This window comes from Stenella coeruleoalba (assembly GCF_951394435.1).
Source record: "Stenella coeruleoalba genome assembly, chromosome: 16".
NCBI lineage: Eukaryota > Metazoa > Chordata > Mammalia > Artiodactyla > Delphinidae > Stenella > Stenella coeruleoalba.
Genome location: NC_137162.1, coordinates 44122487 through 44138137, shown reverse-complemented (window position 1 = coordinate 44138137; position 15651 = coordinate 44122487). Strand labels below are relative to the sequence as shown.

General features: G+C 40.6%; 1 protein-coding gene across 6 annotated transcripts in view; it reads right to left on the bottom strand.

The window, feature by feature from the left end:
- The window catches only part of LOC307175636 (uncharacterized protein), a gene marked incomplete at its 5' end in the record, with an annotated part of 505492 nt that overhangs the window by 483967 nt on the left and 5874 nt on the right, over positions 1–15651 (bottom strand). For all 6 annotated transcript variants that reach the window (XR_013824389.1, XM_079900938.1, XM_079900936.1 and 3 more), the window contains 4 exons: positions 4424–4514; positions 4988–5114; positions 7306–7392; positions 7789–8073. Coding sequence is in view for 4 of the 6 variants with exons in the window: in XM_079900940.1 (XP_079757066.1) it covers positions 4424–4464 (41 nt within the window). The remainder of the gene's footprint in view (positions 1–4423; positions 4515–4987; positions 5115–7305; positions 7393–7788; positions 8074–15651) is intronic.

The window sequence follows — 15651 nt, the reverse complement described above, 5'->3', positions numbered from 1 at the left end:
GAACATTGTAATATAACACTGTACATCTCCAAGAATTTGAGAATAACATTCCTCTGTGAGAATTTAGCAGAGAACCAACATTTAATGGCTCAGAGATAAAGATATACACACACACACACATATATTTTTATTTTTATATACATTTATATTTATTAGCCTGAAGAGAAATTCCATTCATCAGATACTAGAGCTAAGACTTATTTTTTAAATGCAAAATTGGAGGTGAAGTCTGGTAATAAACAGCCCAGATCCTTCAAATGGCCTTTGATGGGATATGTATTTAATGTGTAATGATTAAGCTAGAGAAAATTTCAAGATTCTGATTGTAAAGGTAAGTGGAAGCAAATCAGTCATATGAAGAGAAAGGCACTCTTATGGATTCATGTTCTGTGACAAAGGTAACTTTGCAGAGCAGCAGTGAAAAGGAGACTACACTGGCATATTGGGGGGAGGGAGGAGTAAACATGAACCCTATCTCATACCATGCACAAAAATCAATTCTAACAGGATGGCAAATCTAAATGTAAAAGACAATCAATAAAGCTTCTAAAAGTTAACACAGAAGAGTATCTTTATAAACTTGAGGAAAGGAAAGATTTATTAAACAGCACACAAAACACAATGACAAGAAAGGAAAAGATTAATAAAACAGAGCTCATTAAAATTAAAACCCCTATTCATCAAAAGGCCACTGTTAGTGAAAAGCATATATATAACATATACAACATATACATATATACAACATATACAACATATATACAACATATACAACATATATAATCAACAAAGAGGTTTTTTTTAATAGACACTCCATAAAAGATGACATATAATGGCCAATAAACATTTGAAATGTCCTCCACCTCATTAGATATCAGGGATATGGATATTAAGACAAAATGAGGGACTTCCCTGGTAGCACATTGGTTAAGAATCTGCCTGTCAATGCAGCGGACACAAGTTCAAGCCCGGGTCTGGGAAGATCCCACATGCTGTGAAGCAACTAAGCCCGTGCACCACAACTACTAAGCCTGCGCTCTAGAGCCTGCGAGCCACAACTACTAAAGCCTGCGTGCCTAGAGCCCATGCTCTGCAACAAGAGAAGCCACCACAATGAGAAGCCCACGCACCGCAACAAAGAGTAGCCCCCACTCTCCACAACTAGAGAAAGCCCGTGTGCAGCAACAAAGACCCAACACAGCCATAAATAAATAAATAAATAAATAAATAAATAAATAAATAAATAAATAAAAGTAAAATAAAATTCTAAAAAAAAGAAAGACACTATGAGATACACGATACACCCAAAGAACAATTAACTTCAAAGGACTGACAATATTAAGTGTTGACAAGGATATGGAACAGTGAGTACTCTCACACACTGATGATGGAAATATAAATAGGTACAAAACTTTGAAAAACTATTTGGCATTATGTACTAAAGTTGAATATATGCATATGCTATAAACTAGAAATCCCACCCCAAAAGAAATGTATCCACATATGAACCAAGCAATAACATATATGAAACGTTCATACCATTTGTAATTCTCAAAAGCTAGAAACATCCCAAATATCCATCCAAAATATGAGATAATGAAATACTCTATTGCAGTAGTTTTAAAAGCCTGGTCTCCAGATCAGTAACAACAGCATCAGCATCACCTAAGAACTTGTAGAGATTTTCAGTCCACATTTCAGACCTAATGAATAAAACGTGCTGAGGGTGGGGCCTAGCAATTATGTTTAAACATGCATTCTAATGATCCACAGGAAGGACAATGCATGAAAATGAATGAATCTCACAAAATGTTGTGCATAAAAAGCCACATCAAAAAAATATACAGTTCCATTCATATAAAGTTAAAAAAACAGGCCAAAATAAATAGTGTTAGTTCAAGGGGAGGAGGAGAGTGTGGCTAATGATTGGAAGAGATCAGGTATGATTTAGTAGAGTACTGCCAGTGTTCTCTTTCTTGAGCTGAGTGCAGGTTACATGAATATTCATTTCAAAAATACCAATTTAGACCATATATATATATAAAATCTACTCTTCTATATATGTGTTAAATTTTAAAAAGGTTTCAAGAAAGAAAAAGGAAGGTTAGCTTATGACTCTCTTAATATTTTGATCAGAGAAATCAAAATGCAAATTGCAAAATATCTAAAAAATTATGACAATAAAAACTACAATACAACCAAAACACTGAACAAACAGAAGTTTACAGCTTTAAATATTTACATTACATAAATAAGAAGAAAATTCAATGAATTAATTAATTAATCAACTATAAAAGGTTAGAAAAAGTAAATAAACCTAAGGGAAAAAAAGAAAAAGGAGTTAAAGATTAAAAAACAGAAAACAGTAACACTAGTAAATACATCTAAGAGTCTATAAAAAGTAAAACAAGCTAATGAAGGGGGGGAAATGGAAAAAAAAAACAAATAAATAATGTAAATCATAAGAAAGTAACCATGAATATATAGGATAAAAGTAACCATAAATGTAAAGGATATATGTAGAATCATAAAAGTCTACTTTGTTCAATACTATGCAGATAAATTTGAGAACTTTAATTACTGGATATTTTTTAGGAAAATGTAAATTACCAAAACTGTTTCAAGAGACAGCAAAAATCTAGTTGGCCAAGTTACTATATAAGAGAGAATACTGCTAAAGAATTACCCCCCAACTCCTCTCCCCTGCTCCCTACCACAAAAGCAAGTTTAAAAAAAACAAGAAAAACAAAACAAAACAAAAAAAAACACCCAAACCTTCAGGGAACCAGTTATCATGTGAATTAAATTATAACAAAGAATGAAAATAGGAAGGATCAAAAATTTTCACAAAAATTATTACAAAATTTAAATCAAAACTCAATGAAAATGGCCCAATGAAAAAGAAAAATATAAACAAATTTCTTGTAAGTATCAATGCAAAAACTTAAATAAAACATTAGCAAAGAGTATCATCTACTGACATGTTAAAAGAATAATGTAATATGCCATGACCAAGTGGGGTTCTACTAAGAATGCCAAGTCATTAAGATAATTAAGAATAAAATGTACCATATTAACAACCAAAAGGGAAAAGACAGATGTCATCTCCATATATGTTGAAAAGGCATTTGATAAAATTCAATATCTATGCTGAATTTAAAAGAATATTTCTTAATAAAAGACGTGGATTAAATACTTCCTTGTATAATAACATATATCTATCCCAACCCAATACCAAAATTTAAACAGAAAGATTAAAGAATAAGGAAGACTGAGTTACTCTATAAAGAATCTACACAAGCATTTAGGGGGGAAATGTTCAACATAGTAAAAACAAATGGAATTACTGAAAAGCATTAAAACACACACACACACACACACACAAGTCATGGCAATGTAATGTACAGCATGGCAACTCTAGTTAATAACACTGTAGTGCATATCTGTAAGTTGCTAAGACAGTAAACCTTACAACTTCTCATCACAAGAAAAATAATTTTTGTAACTATGTATGGTGACAGATGTTAACTAGACATATTATAGTGATCATTTCCCAATATATACAAATATTAAATCATTACATTGTACAACTGAAACTAATATAATGTTATATGTCTATTATATTTCAATTTTAAAAAAGAATAGTTTAGAGATCTAAAGGAAAAAAAAACAGTTTAAGCAAGATTATGCATCACTGTTATTTTCCATGAAACACAATTATAAAAGTTTCCCTGAAGATGATACAGGAAAAACGACAATTCACGTTTTAAAAGAAGGATACACATTTTAGGTGACAGAAATATCAATGTTTAAAGATTCAGAACTGAACGATGACATGGAGAAAGTGACATACATAAATTTATGCAAAGTATACACAGAAAAAAATGAGAACCAAGAGCAAATGATAACAGAGAAAAGAAATAAAAGAAGACCAGAGGGAAAGGGAAGAAAGTGCTTCCCTATCAGTTTCTTTGCCAAAAATAGTAATCACCTGATAGGAAAATATGCTTATAACTGGAATCTGCCACTGCCCCACTGTATGATCAGGGATATGGATATTAAAACTAGAAAGGGTTAAATAGCCATTCGTCTAGCTAACCATAGGAGAATTTGGAAGACACTGAGAATGGACAGAAGGTAGAAACAAAGTGTAGCCTGACAAGTGCCTGAAAATGGGGAGGGAAACAACACATAAAGAGACTGATTTCAGGGTGTGAAGTCAGAGGCCGGAGGCCCTTGTGAAAGGAGCAGGAGTAGAAAGAATGAGAAAAATGGCAAGTCATCTGACAAGAGGATGACGTTAAAAAGAGGCAACTAGTGTCAACTGCCACAGCCCTTCTGCATGGATGTGGACTCTCTAAGATGAGCCTTCTGACCAAGAACTCCCTCCTCACTGTTCTGTGTGCTGAGCTCCGGACTCACTCACCTGTATAAGTACCTGATGGAACCCCTTATACTTCCATCCATGGCTCTTCCATCCAACTGGGTTATTAGCTTGGGTTTGGAAGAGAGAAGCCCTGTTCACAGAGAAAGAAAAGGAACATGACTGTGGTTATGAGCACAAGGAGTTATCCCAAATCTCAGTCTCAACTTGGGGGTCTACACAGAGCATGGATATGTCAGGAAGGCCTAGAGGGTGGTATCAAGGACATCCAAATCACAGTCATAGAAATGAAGGAGTGGAAGTCAGTTAGAAAACCAGGCCTCTTTGAGGACAGGAAACTCCTATTGTTGGTGGCAGATGAATGGTGACATGCAAAATTTAGAGAACTGGGCTAGACTGCACACAAAGCTGCCCATCTTAAACTCTGTACGGCTCTGACCTTTCTGAGTGAAAGGAGCATGAACTCCAGCCTCTAAGCCCACGGTAAAAACAAACAAACAAAAACCTCCTGTTTTAAGAGTTTAAATACCCCCAAATCATTAACCCTGTGAAAATGCACAGTTGCCCAGCAGACCAATTTTGAGTTAAAGAGAAAAAAATCCTTACCCACAAACACCAGATTCCCATAGTTCTCCAGTATCACATCCCTGTACAGGGCCCGCTGAGCAGCATCCGGGTGTCTCCCTTCAATCTGGGTAAAGGCCACAGCCACATCCCCAAATGTCAGTGATCCCTGCAAAATCAAACCCAATTCCGTTCACCCAGGAACCGTTGACTCCCCTGCCCCTGAGGTAGGGAGCCAGGAAGGCCTCACTGGAGAAGGAAGGCAAGACATTCAAAGTCAGCTTCTGATAGTTCAGATTGTTTATGAGGAGAAAAGTGGGACATAGTTAACGAAAGGACCAGCGAGGAACGTATACGACATCCTCGGAAAGCAGACTTGCTTCAGAGGAACGAAATATTAAAAGATAAGAGCTGCAAAGTGAAGTGCTTCGTGACCCCTCATACTTCAATCACACTGCCCTCCTCATGTTCTTCCAATACGCCTATCATGCTCGTTCCACCAGGCCTGGTATTTGCTCATCCCTCACTTAGTAGGGATGAAGTGAAATTGCTTAAATGTCACTTCGTCAGAAAGTTCTTCTTTAATCTTCTCCCATCTTCTACTACTTGCTATCCCATGACCCACTTTATTTTTTTTTTTCCACAGGGTTTCTCACTGCCAGGCAGGAGAGGTTTAGATTTATGGTCAGTACACTCTATAATGAGAGCTCCAGGAGGGCAGGGACCACTTGGGTCACTGCTGTCTCCCCAGCCTAAAACACTGCCTGACACATGGGCATGTTCAAGGATGTGTCATTCAACAAATGAATAGAAACACTGAAAGACATGCAAAATGATACCGGCTTTATCCTAGAATTTACAGCGATAAATATGTATTTGTTAATTGCCATTCATAGCAATAACAACCTAATATGTACCAGGCACAGTGCTGAGCCCTAAGACATACAACATCTCTCTGTATTTCCACCAGAAATGTACAAAGTGTAAGGAACGGCACCAAGGAGAGCTTAAGCAAGCTTTATTTGGGAACGTTCCCGGGTGAGGTTCACTGGTCCGAGAGAAAGGGGCCAGAGAAGTCGCGCCTGGGCGAGGGTTTGGGCAGAATTTATAGGGGAAGAAGGGAAAGGGGTGTTGTGAATCTGGGAGGGCGCAGGTTATTCCTTATTTGGTGGTCTCTTCCGGCATCGTGCACCGTTAGTCCCGCCCCTCGAAAGGGGGGAAGGCTGGGCCGGGTGGAAAGTTCCCAGGTCAGTTCCTGGAACTGGGTGGTCCGGAAAGTTTCAGTCTGATGCAACCTGTGAGTCTGATTTCGTTCCCCTGCCTCGGGCCAGTTGGCCTTACATAAAGTATATCTATTTTACAGCTAAGAATACTAAGGCTCAGAGAGTTGAAAAAACTTGCTCAAGGTCACAGGCTGGTTGAGTACACAATATTAAAAAGGAGCTATAAAAAGTGGTAATGAAACTATGGAGCAAACTAGAAGAAATAGCTATGGCATATTAAAAGGAAAAAATGGGTAAGTCTAAAAAATACACATGCAAAGGTGTTTCAAATGAAATAATTTGATTCGCTAGGGTGATAGGAAGATGCGTAATCCTTAATTTTTAAAAATTTTTGTTACTCTTAGTTTGCATAATAAATACTCAACTATTTACTACTTCCTTCAAAATGTTCATTACCTCCTGTCAACTTCTCAAAGTCCTTCAAAACCCAGTTTTCTCCAGGATTAAGGCAAATTCCAACCTGGCATTCTAGACACTGAACGTTTCCAACTTTCTCTGGGGCTAGCTCATTCATGGTTCAGATGTAACGGCTTCACTCATGTTGCGGCGCCTTCCCCTAGTCACCCCAAACTCTCCAAATATGCAAATTTCATTTATTCTTCAGTAAGAACCGTAAAGATCACCACCACTACCACCACCCCACCCTAAAGACTCCTCTGACCCCTGAAGGTCAAGAGAGCACTACCATGGCTGTGTCATGTGTATCATTCATGATTAACGTAAAGCCTGTTACGTCTTTTTATGCTACGTGTCTGTTTTTCCATTATCTCTGAGTTAGCAATGTCTTTGAGGTAACAGCTGTACCTTATTACAAAGTATGTTTCACTTTCTAGCACTCTAGAAAGCATGGGTACCAACAATCCATTTGGTGAATGACTCTGTAATGGGTACAGAGAAGGACATGAAGGGATGACAGTGGGGAGAGGGGTCCCGTCTCTGTAGAGCTACACCACTCCAGGATTGGCTCAGGCAGCTTGGTCCATACACTGGTCAGAGCATTTTCCAAGCAAGAGGCGTAAACCCAACTTCATTTTGAAACAACAGAGATTTCTCAGGAAAAGGAAAAATCAAACTTACCTGGATCTGGGTTCTTGGTAGTCTTGGGGCCGTCTGTCCCCTGAACTGTTCTCCCAGGCAAGGACAAAGAATCTTGACTACGCCAACCTGGGAAGAAGAAAGGAAATATGAGGAAGTCCCTCCATGTTCGGTACTAGCTAGAACTCGCTCTCTGCACACTGAACGAGAACAGTCCGCCACCCTCCCTACTCCCCACAAAGGTCGAGAGGTGAAGGTGGCTAAGCGCAGGAAGAAAGGGCACGGAACGCCTGCCTGGAGTCCGGCCTTGCAGCAAGCTCCAGGCCAAGCTCTTACTGTGAGTCAGTCAGGCACCTTCGCCAACACATGTGGAAAGTCTCGTCGGAGACTCAATCCCTGGGTCTCAGCGCAAGCCTTTAAACCTGGGACAGCACGGCTCCTGGGGTTGGGGCCCCGCTCACATCTGCCCGCCCCTCCTAGCCCGCTCTTTCCTCAACTTGCCCCTCGGGGAAAGGAGGAGCTCACCAGGTCTTTGTGCCCCAGTCCGGCGGCAGCCGTTTACGACCTAGCTGGGAGGGTTGGGCCAGAAAGCTGCGCACGCTGAGGAGCCGTGACCACCCTCACTGTTCTCCTCACAGAAGAGACACAGGTGCAAGCCGAGCACGCCGGTGCCGCGCTCTACTCAAACGGAGGCGGGCAGGGCCGGAAACGGAAGTGGCCGCGGAGGCCTCTGGGAAATGTAGTCTTGGATACAGTCCGGCGCCTTAGATTCTTCATCCTATTTGCGCACGTTGGCATCACCTGGAGAGACTGAAAAATTAATTGCGCCTTGGTCCCAACTCCACAGATTTTGCGTTAATGCTCTGGGTGTGGTCCTGGCATCGGACCACACCCAGAGCTCCCAAACGATTTTAATATTCAGCCAAGATTTGCACCCACTGCTAGAAACTGGTTTGGATCTGAAAAACATGTTTTAGGTTACTTTGGAGGAGCTATTTATGGTTTGTTCATTTGTTTGTTTCCAAGTAATCCAGTTTTAATATCAAACAAAGAAAAAGCATGTTAGAAAAGTATAGCACCCAGAACATTAAAAATTAGTTTCTCACCATTAACTGACACAGAAGATGGAACAAGATTGAATCCGTTTTAACAAATGTATTATTAAAAAATTCTACTTATGGGCTTCCCTGGTGGCGCAGTGGTTGAGCGTCCACCTGCCGATGCAGCGAACACGGGTTCTTGCCCCGGTCCGGGAATATCACATGTGCCGCAGAGCGGCTGGGCCCGTGAGCCATGGCCGCTGAGCCTGTGCATCCGGAGCCTGTGCTCCGCAACGGGAGAGGCCACAACAGTGAGAGGCCCGCGTACCACAAAAAAAAAAAAAAAAAAAAATTCTACTTATAAAATCCAGCAGTTTGACAGCTTAGGAAGGAAAAATATATCTTTCATTCAATTAGGACTTTTCATTTAAAAGAAAATTCCTCTGAATGGAGCATTTATTCACCAACCTAACAATGATTAACCAATGCCCCAGTATGTGCCACTCACTTTTCTAGATGCTAAGGATAAAGCAGTTGTCAGGACTCCCTCCTTCACCAAACTTTAGTCAGGATCCTGTGAATCCTCTTCTCCTCTAGACCTTGTCTTTGGCCTGCTGAATCCAATTTTAGTAAAGAATCCTGCGAAGCCAGTTCATCAAGAATTCTCCCACCCTTGGTATCTAATCAAGTTCCTTTCTACCTCCCCTTGATACCTAACCAATTTCTTAGTAATTTTCCATTTACTCCCTCACCCTGCCAGTTGGCTATAAATCCCCACTTGTCCCTGTTGTACTGGGGGTAAGTTCAAGCTCTCTCCCTACTGCAGTAGGCTTGAATAAAGCCCTCTTTGCAGGTTTCAACAAGTGTCAGAATAATTTCTCTTTAACACAGTGAAAAAATAATGTTCCTCCCCTCAAAGACCTTACATTCAAATAGGGGGCAGGAAGAGAGAGATTAAACAAAAGCAAGGTAAGGAGATGGGAGGAGGATTCTTATTCAATACAGAGCTGTATGAACTGCCCTCTTTGATAAGAGATCATACAAGCAGAGTCCGAAGGAAGTAAGGTAACAATAAGGAGTGTATCTGTGGGAAGTCTGGTCCAGGCAGAGGAAACAGTAGATGCAAAGCCACTACAGAGAGCGTGCTTGGTTTATTTGAGGAACAGAAACAGGTCAATGAGGTTGGAATACTAAAGACATAAGAAAAAACCAGATCATGTTTGTGATGACTAATTTCATGTGTCACCTTGACTGAGCTAAGGGATGCCCAGATAGCTTATAAAATATTATTTCTGGGCCCACCTGTGAGGGTGTTTCCAGAAGAGATTAATATATGAATGGTGAACTGAGTAAAGCAGACTGCTCTCCTCAATGTGGGTGGGCAACATCCAATCTACTGAGAGTCTGAATAGAATTTAAAAAGCAGAGGAAGGGAGATTGGTCTCCCCACTTGAGCTAAGACATCTATCTTCTCCTGCCCTCAGACCTTCAAATTTGGTCTCTCCACTTGAGCTAAGACATCCATCTTCTCCTGCCCTCAGACCTTCAGATGCTGGGACTTACGTCAGCATATCATTCCTCCCTTCTCAGGCCTTCGACCTCCAACTGGGAGTTATGCCATTGGCTCCCCTAATTCTCAGGCCATCAGATACAGACTGAACTACACCACTGGCTTTCCTAGTTCTCCAGCTTGCAGACATCGTATCATTGGACTTCTAAGTCTCCATAACCACAGGAGCCAATTAATTAATTAAATACACACACTACTGGTTCTATTTCTCTAGAGAACTCTGCTTAATACAAGGTTGGTCCTTTCAGTCCACTATAAAGACACTGGCTCTTATTTCAACTGAAATAAGAAGCCATCAGAATGTGGAGAATTCAGAATCCTCATTGGTTGTTAGTAGGATCATAAAATAGTGCAGTCACTTTGGAAAATGCCTGGCAGTTCCTCAAAATGATAAATATGGAGTTACCATATCACTCCGTGATTCCATTCCTAGATACCTAACAAAGAACAATGAAAATATACATCCACACAAAAATTTGTATGTAAGTGTACATAGCAGTGTTATTCATTAGAGCTAAAACTGGAAATAACACAAATGTACAACAACCGGTGAATGGATAAACAAAATATGGTATATCCAAACAATGGAATAATATTTGGCAATAAAGTTAATGAAGTACCGATACATGCTACATAATCAATGAACTTTGAAAACATAATCCTAAGTGAAAGAAGACAGTCACAAAATATAACATACTGTATGATTCGACTTATCTGAAATGTCCAAAATGTCAAATTCCATAGAGACAAAAATAGATAAATGGTTGCTAGCAAATGGAGGAAAGGAGGAATGGAGAGATACTATTGCTGGGTATGGAGCTTCTTTTGGGAGTAATGAAATGTTGTAAAATTAGATAGTAATTATATTAGTTTCCTAGGGCTGCTGTAACAAAGTGCCACAAACTTAAACAATAGAAATTAATTTTGTCACACTTTTGGAGGCCAGAAGTACAAAACCAACGTGTCAGCAGGGTTGGTTCCTCCTCAGACTTTGGGTAGAATCCTTCCTTGACTCTTCCTAGGTTCTGGCGGTTGCCATCAATCCTTGGCTTACATTCTCCCTGTGTGTCTCTGTCTTTATGTGGTACTTCCTCTTATAAGGACAACTAGTTATATTGGATTAGAGCCCAACCTAACAACCTCATCTTAACTTGATTACATCTGCAACAACCCGATTTCAAATAAGGTCACATTTTGGAGTACTGGGGGTTAGAACGTCAACGTATGAAGGCGGGTGGGAACACAATTCAACTCATAAAATTTAGTTTTGTGTTTTGTTCCTTAATGTTTTGCCTTTAATACTGTGTAATGTATTCTTTACAGTTCACATCTTATGAGATAGTATCTAAGTTTGTCTCAAATGGATAGATAACTTTTCAGCACCATTCATTGAAAAGTCTTTTTGTTCCTCCACTAAATTGAAATGCCATCATTATCTTATGTCACACTATACAGTCTCCTAAACAAAAGTTGTGGGGATTTCTTAACCTGTGCTGTTTTCTAGAAGCAAAGGGCTCAGATAAAGTTCAACACTCTTACTATTAATAAGGAGTGGTTAAATATATTATAGTAAATCCATATGACAAAATACTAGGCAACCATTAAAAATATCAACATAGGGCTTCCCTGGTGGCGCAGTGGTTGAGAGTCCGCCTGCCGATGCAGGGGACGCGGGTTCGTGCCCCGGTCCGGGAGGATCCCACGTGCCGTGGAGCGGCTAGGCCTGTGAGCCATGGCCGCTGAGCCTGCGCGTCTGGAGCCTGTGCTCCGCGGTGGGAGAGGCCACAACAGTGAGAGGCCTGCGTACCGCAAAAAAAAAAAAAAAAAAAAAAACTCTAAAAAAATATCAACATAGATACAGACATATGTTACATAAATGTGCTGACAAAATATTGTTGAGTGAAAAAATCAGTTTCCAAGACAGCCTGTATAGTTTAATCCCACATACTACCTCACATAATAATGAGAAATGCCAGAAAAGTACTCAGCAAAGATCTCCTGCAAGATATGACTCAACCTATGCAAAGTCCTGTGATAAACCTTCTATTTGAATTATCTCTTTTAATCCTCAAAGCAACCCTATGAGGTAGGTACTATTACTATCCTCAATAGCAAAAACTTTTTGTTAGAGAAATTTCAAATTATACACAACATAGAATAATACGAGCCACTATGTATCCATAACCTAGATTCAATAAATATCAAGATCCTGCCCATTTTCTTTTATCTATCAATCTCCCCTCCCTTTTGGTATTCTGGGAAAACTGGACAGCTACATGTAAAAGGACAAAATTAGAACACTCCCTAACACCTTACACAAAAATAAACTCAAAATGGATTAAAGACCTAAATGTAAGGCCAGACACTATAAAACTCTTAGAGGAAACCATAGGCAGAACACTCTTTGACATAAATCACAGCAACATCTTTTTGACCCACCTCTTAGAGTAATGAAAATAAAAACAGAAATAAACAAATGGGACCTAATGAAACTTAAAAGCTTTTGCACAGCAAAGGAAACCATAAACAAGACAAAAAGACAACCCTCAGAATGGGAGAGAATATTTGCAAGCGAAACAACTGACAAAGGATCAATCTCCAAAATATACAAGCAGCTCATGCAGCTCAATATCAAAAAAACAAACAACCCAATCAAAAACTGGGCAGAAGACCTAAACAGACATTTCTCCAAAGAAGACATACAGATGGCCAACAAACACATGAAAAGATGTTCAACATCACTAATCATTAGAGAAATGCAAATCAAAACTATAATGAGGTATCACCTCACACCGGTCAGAATGGCTGGCCATCATCAAAAAATCTACAAACAGGGGCTTCCCTGATGGCGCAGTGGTTAAGAATCCGCCTGCCAATGCAGGAGACCCGGGTTCGAGCCCTGGTCCAGTAAGATCCCACATGCCACAGAGCAACTAAGCCCATGCGCCACAACTACTGAGCCGGTGCTCTAGAGCCTTTGAGCCACAGCTACTGAAGCCCGTGCGGCTAGAGCCTGTGCTCCGCAACAAGAGAAGCCGCCGCAATGAGAAGCCCACACACCGCAATGAAGCGTAGCCCCTGCTCGCCACAACTAGAGAAAGCCTGCGCACAGCAACAAAGACCCAATGCAGCCAAAAATAAATAAATAAATTTATATTTTAAAAAAAAATCTACAAACAATAAATGCTGGAGAGGGTGCAGAGAAAAGGGAACCCTCCTGCACTGTTGGTGAGAATGTAAATTGATACAGCCACTATGGGAAACAGTATGGATGTTCCTTAAAAAACTAAAAATACAACTACCATATAACCCAACAATCCCACTACTGGGCATATACCCAGAGAAAACCATAATTCAAAAAACCACATGCACCCCAATATGCATAGCAACACTATTTATAACAGCCAGGACATGTAAGCAACCTAAATGTCCGTCAACAGAGGAATGGATAAAGATGTGGTACATATATACAATGGAATATTACTCAGCCATAAAAAGGAATGAAATTGGGTCATTTGTAAAGACATGGATGGACCTAGAGAGTATCATACAGAGTGAAGTCAGAAAGAGAAAAGCAAATATCGTATAATAACGCATATACTGGACTCTAGAAAAATGGTATAGATGATCTTATCTGCAAAGCAGAAATAGAGACACAGACATAGAGAACAAATGTATGGATACCAAGGGGAAAGGGGTGGGGCAGGAGGAATTGGGAGACTGGGATTGACACATATACATTATTGATACTATGTATAAAATAGACAACTGATGGGAACATACCATATAGCACAGGGAACTCTACCTAATGCACTGTGGTGACCTAAATGGGAGGCAAGTCCAAAAGGGAGGGGATTTCTGTACGTGTATGGCTGATTCATTTCGTTGTGCAGTGGAGGCTAACACAACATTGTAAAGCAACCATACTCCAATAGAAATTAATTTTAAAAAGTTTAAAATCTTTTTTTAATTTAAAAATTAAATAAATTTCAAAATATACACAACATAGAATAATACAACAAGCTTCTAGGTATCCATAACCCAGATTCAACAAATATCAAGATTATGCCCATTTTTTTTTTTTCTTTTTTTAAAATTTTATTTATTTTATTTTTGGCTGCTTTGGGTCTTTGTTGCTGCACACGGGCTTTCTCTAGTTGCAGCTAGCGGGGGCTACTCTTTGTTGTGGTGTGCGGGCTTCTTATTGCGGCGGCTTCTCTTGTTGCAGAACACGGCTCTAGGCGCATGGGCTTCAGTAGTTGTGGCATGCGGGCTCAGTAGTTGTGGCTCACAGGCTCTAGAGTGCAGGCTCAGTAGTTGTGGCACACGGGCTTAGCTGCTCCGCAGCATGTGGGATCTTCCCAGACCAGGGATCGAACCCGTTCCCCTGCATTGGCAGGCAGATTCTTAACCACTGAGCCACCAGGGAAGTCCCGTGCCCATTTTCTTTTATCTATCAATCTCCCCTCCCTTTTGGTATTCTGGATTTTTTTTTTTTTTTTTGGACATGCCACGCAGCACATGGGATCTTAGTTCCCCAACTAGGGATCGAAGCCGCACCCCCCCTGCAGTGGAAGTGCAGAGTCTTAACCACCGGACCGCGGGTGAAGTCCTGGTTTTCTGGCTTATTTAATGAGGTATATACCTGACTCAGGGCATTTTATTTTATTTTTTACATTGTATCATTGTCACACTGTAAAAAAATAAATACTTTGAGAGACTGAATATGCAAATGGACAACAGCAAGACCACATAAAAAACAATCTGCAGGGCTTCCCTGGTGGCGCAGTGGTTGAGAGTCTGCCTGCCGATGCAGGGGACACGGGTTCGTGCCCCGGTCCGGGAGCATCCCACATGCCGCGGAGCGGCTGGGCCTGTGAGCCATGGCCGCTGAGCCTGTGCATCCGGAGCCTGTGCTCCGCAACGGGAGAGGCCACAACAGTGAGAGGCCCGCGTACCAGAAGAAAAAAAAAAAAAAAACAATCTGCAGCAACCAGCCCAGAAAACCAACCCATTACCTACAGTAAGTAGCCCACGAAATCAGCCTGCTGTAAGTCAGACTTGTAAGAAGTCAGGTCACCATCTCTAGCACAATCAGTCTAGGAAGCCAAACTATCAATCACCCCCCAAAATGTCTGGTCTTGATTAATAACTGTGAGTATCCCTAATTTTTGTGCCCACTTCCAACTTAGGACCAACCAGAGAAAACCAAATATACTCCCCAACCAATCACATAAGATGCCCTCTTGAAGTCAGCCCCCTCTAGTTTCCTTTCGCCAACAACCTGCGAACAGGGTGTACCTGAAGCCATTTCCCTCTTTTCCATTCTAAAGCCTTCCGACTCAGCTGCCTGCCTTCGAGTCTCTGCCAAAATGCAAATCATGGTGGCTGACTCCCTTGCCATTAGCTCCCTTGCCATTAGCAAGCTCTGAATAAACAGCCTTTGTTTATTCTCATTTGGTTGGTCATTTTCCCCACAAATTCTTTAATATCTAATATCCAGCCCATATTCAAATCTCCCTAAGTGCCTGACACATTTTTCTACCTGGTTTGTTTGAATCAGATAGGGGAGCATTTCAGGTTGGCCCTGGGTCCTTATGACATGATAGTAGTCATCTTTCACACTTCCTCACTCTCTGAAAGACAAGTTGTCTCAGGATAAAGCTATGCTTTGCCATGAAACAGCCATTTCTCCAGAGAGCCCTGGTTTCTTCAGTTTCCTGCAGTTTTGTGGATTCGTCCACAAACCGGAGCTTGTGGAGGAGCTTGTGGAACCTT